This window comes from Centroberyx affinis, unplaced genomic scaffold (genome assembly GCF_046629955.1).
Source record: "Centroberyx affinis isolate AG114_WGS23_722 - 3 ecotype Tasmania unplaced genomic scaffold, CSIRO-AGI_Caff_v1 ptg000612l_1, whole genome shotgun sequence".
Lineage (NCBI taxonomy): Eukaryota > Metazoa > Chordata > Actinopteri > Beryciformes > Berycidae > Centroberyx > Centroberyx affinis.
In genome coordinates, this window is record NW_027279242.1 from 210268 (window position 1) to 212497 (window position 2230).

General features: G+C 44.3%; 1 protein-coding gene across 1 annotated transcript; it reads left to right on the forward strand.

Moving 5' to 3' along the window:
• The first annotated feature begins 985 nt into the window (after window positions 1-985).
• On the forward strand, window positions 986-1963 carry LOC139643452 (odorant receptor 131-2-like). The gene has a single exon (XM_071518599.1). The coding sequence runs from the start codon at window positions 986-988 to the stop codon at window positions 1961-1963; it is 978 nt and encodes a 325-aa protein (XP_071374700.1).
• Window positions 1964-2230: the final 267 nt, after the last annotated feature.

A 2230-nucleotide genomic window follows, 5' to 3' on the forward strand; every position in this document is an offset into this window, starting at 1 on the left:
ACTATTTATATGCCTCAGTACCCAGAACCCGCACTGAGTTTAGGAAAAGGGCCTTCATGTTCTCTGCTCCATCTGCCTGGAATGGACTTCAAAAAACTCTGAAACTACAGGCTTTCATTACCATATCTGATTTTAAAGCTCAAATTATGGACATTTTAAAGAATGAGATGGGAGAATGTCGATGCTTCACTGTATAATGTGGTGTTATACTTATATTCATTCACTCGACCTTCTCTCCCCAGCAACCCCCTGGAAAGCCTCACCTTCCCTCCTATTTCTTACCCTACCTTTTTTACGCTACCCTCCATCCTCCGCACCACCTGGGGTCTGCCCGTCAGGAAGTCCAGGATCCAGCTACACAGTGTGGAGTTGAAACCTAGATCCCTGAGCTTTGTGACCAGTCTAGAGGGCACAATGGTGTTGAATGCTGAACTGAAGTCGATGAACAGCAGTCTCACATATGTGTTCCTCTGGTCCATGTGGGAGAGGGCAGTGTGGAGGGTGAGGGCAACCCTAACCCTAACTCTAACCTTTCAAAGCTTCGAAGGAACACTTGTCATAAACTCATTAAGAAGGACAGGGAGAGTAGGGAAAATTGGAGGGTATTGGGGAAATGGTGGCAGAAAGATTACATCACACATTTCTAATCTGGTGACCATGCTGGCACATGTGACGGTGTCATGTGTGTAGGTGTGAGGACAAAGCTCATATACAGGATGGGAGGGCAGGCAAACCCTCCAGACCAGCTCTGCTTTTGTGGAAATCAGCACAACCTCTAACCTGTTAACTGTCTGCACTGGGAAAATTGATGAATGATTTTGTATTCTGCATGCAAACTCAATAGGTCGACATAAGTATCTCTGGTGTGGATCATTTTTTAACTATTCTGGGATGATGCACTTTTCTTTGTTTTCTTTGTAGTCTTCTGCTCCAATAACAGAACCAGGCTGAAAGATATTCTTTTTTCTTCAGATGCATTTCTGACATGTTGAATATGCCACAGTCTAAGGCCAATATCACTGCTGGCCTGCAGTATCAAACATCACAGGATCTAACAATATCTATTATTGTGTGTGCAGGGTTGAGCTGCACTTTCCTCTACATTAACAGTGTTCTGCTTTTCACCTTGAGGAGTAAGACGGTGTTTCGTGAAACCTCCCGCTTCATCCTGCTGTACAATCTCCTCTTCGCAGACACTCTTCAACTGGTATCAAACCTGCTGCTGTACGTGTTGGCTGCTTGTCGGATAAAACTGACATTTTATGTATGTGGCTCCCTCATCATGCTCTCAATTCTCATGACCACAATCTCCCCTCTCACCCTGGCGGTGATGTCGTTGGAGAGATATGTGGCTGTGTGCTATCCGCTGAGGCACACTGCCATCATCACCATCCGAAGCACAGGCATATCCATCACTTTGGTGTGGGCCTTCAGTTTCCTCAACATCCTCATTCGTGTGTTGCTGTTATATTCAAACACTAAATTCTCATTGACTCTGCAGATGAAGGACTTCTGCTCCAAAGAAGCCATGTTTCTTGCATCGATCTTGTATCATTTTGACAAAGCATATGCAGGCATTCTCTTCCTGTCAGTGGGTGTGGCAATTATCTGCTCCTATATGGGTGTGATGCTTGTAGCCAGGTCTGCCTCAACAGACAAAGCCTCGACCAGAAAGGCTAGTCAAACTCTTCTGCTTCACCTGTCTCAGCTGGGCCTGATTCTCATCTCTACCCTGTACTCCACCATGATCATAGCCATTGCTAGAACAGGAGACAGATTAGTTCTTGTGCGTCTCTACAGTGTTTTCTTTGTGTGCTTCAGTATCCTCCCCAGGTGTCTGAATGCTCTCATCTATGGCCTAAGAGACCAAACCATCAGACCCATCCTCATGTACCACCTATGCTGTCAGTGGAAATGCTCAGCTTTCCTAACCAAGGGAAATGCCACTAACAGGTTGAAGTGAATGCTTTGAATATGTGTTTGTAATCAAGGGTCTCTCCCATTGCATCACAGTCCACTCACAATGTGCATCTAAAAGTGGAAGTATTTGCTGTATTTGTTGTGTTCTTTCATCTTTCTATCTCATTTGATTTGAACTGCACTAGTTTACTTTTAAGTCTTTTATCTTTTGTATCTCTTGTCTGTATTTTTGCACTTTTTACCTTTACTGTAAAGCACTTTGAATTGCCCCAGTGTATGAAATGTGCTATACAAATAAAGCTGCCTTGCC

Coding starts and splice junctions, on each gene's coding strand:
- LOC139643452 (XM_071518599.1), top strand. CDS start 986: ATGTTGAATATGCCACAGTCTAAGGCCAATATCACTGCTGGCCTGCAG.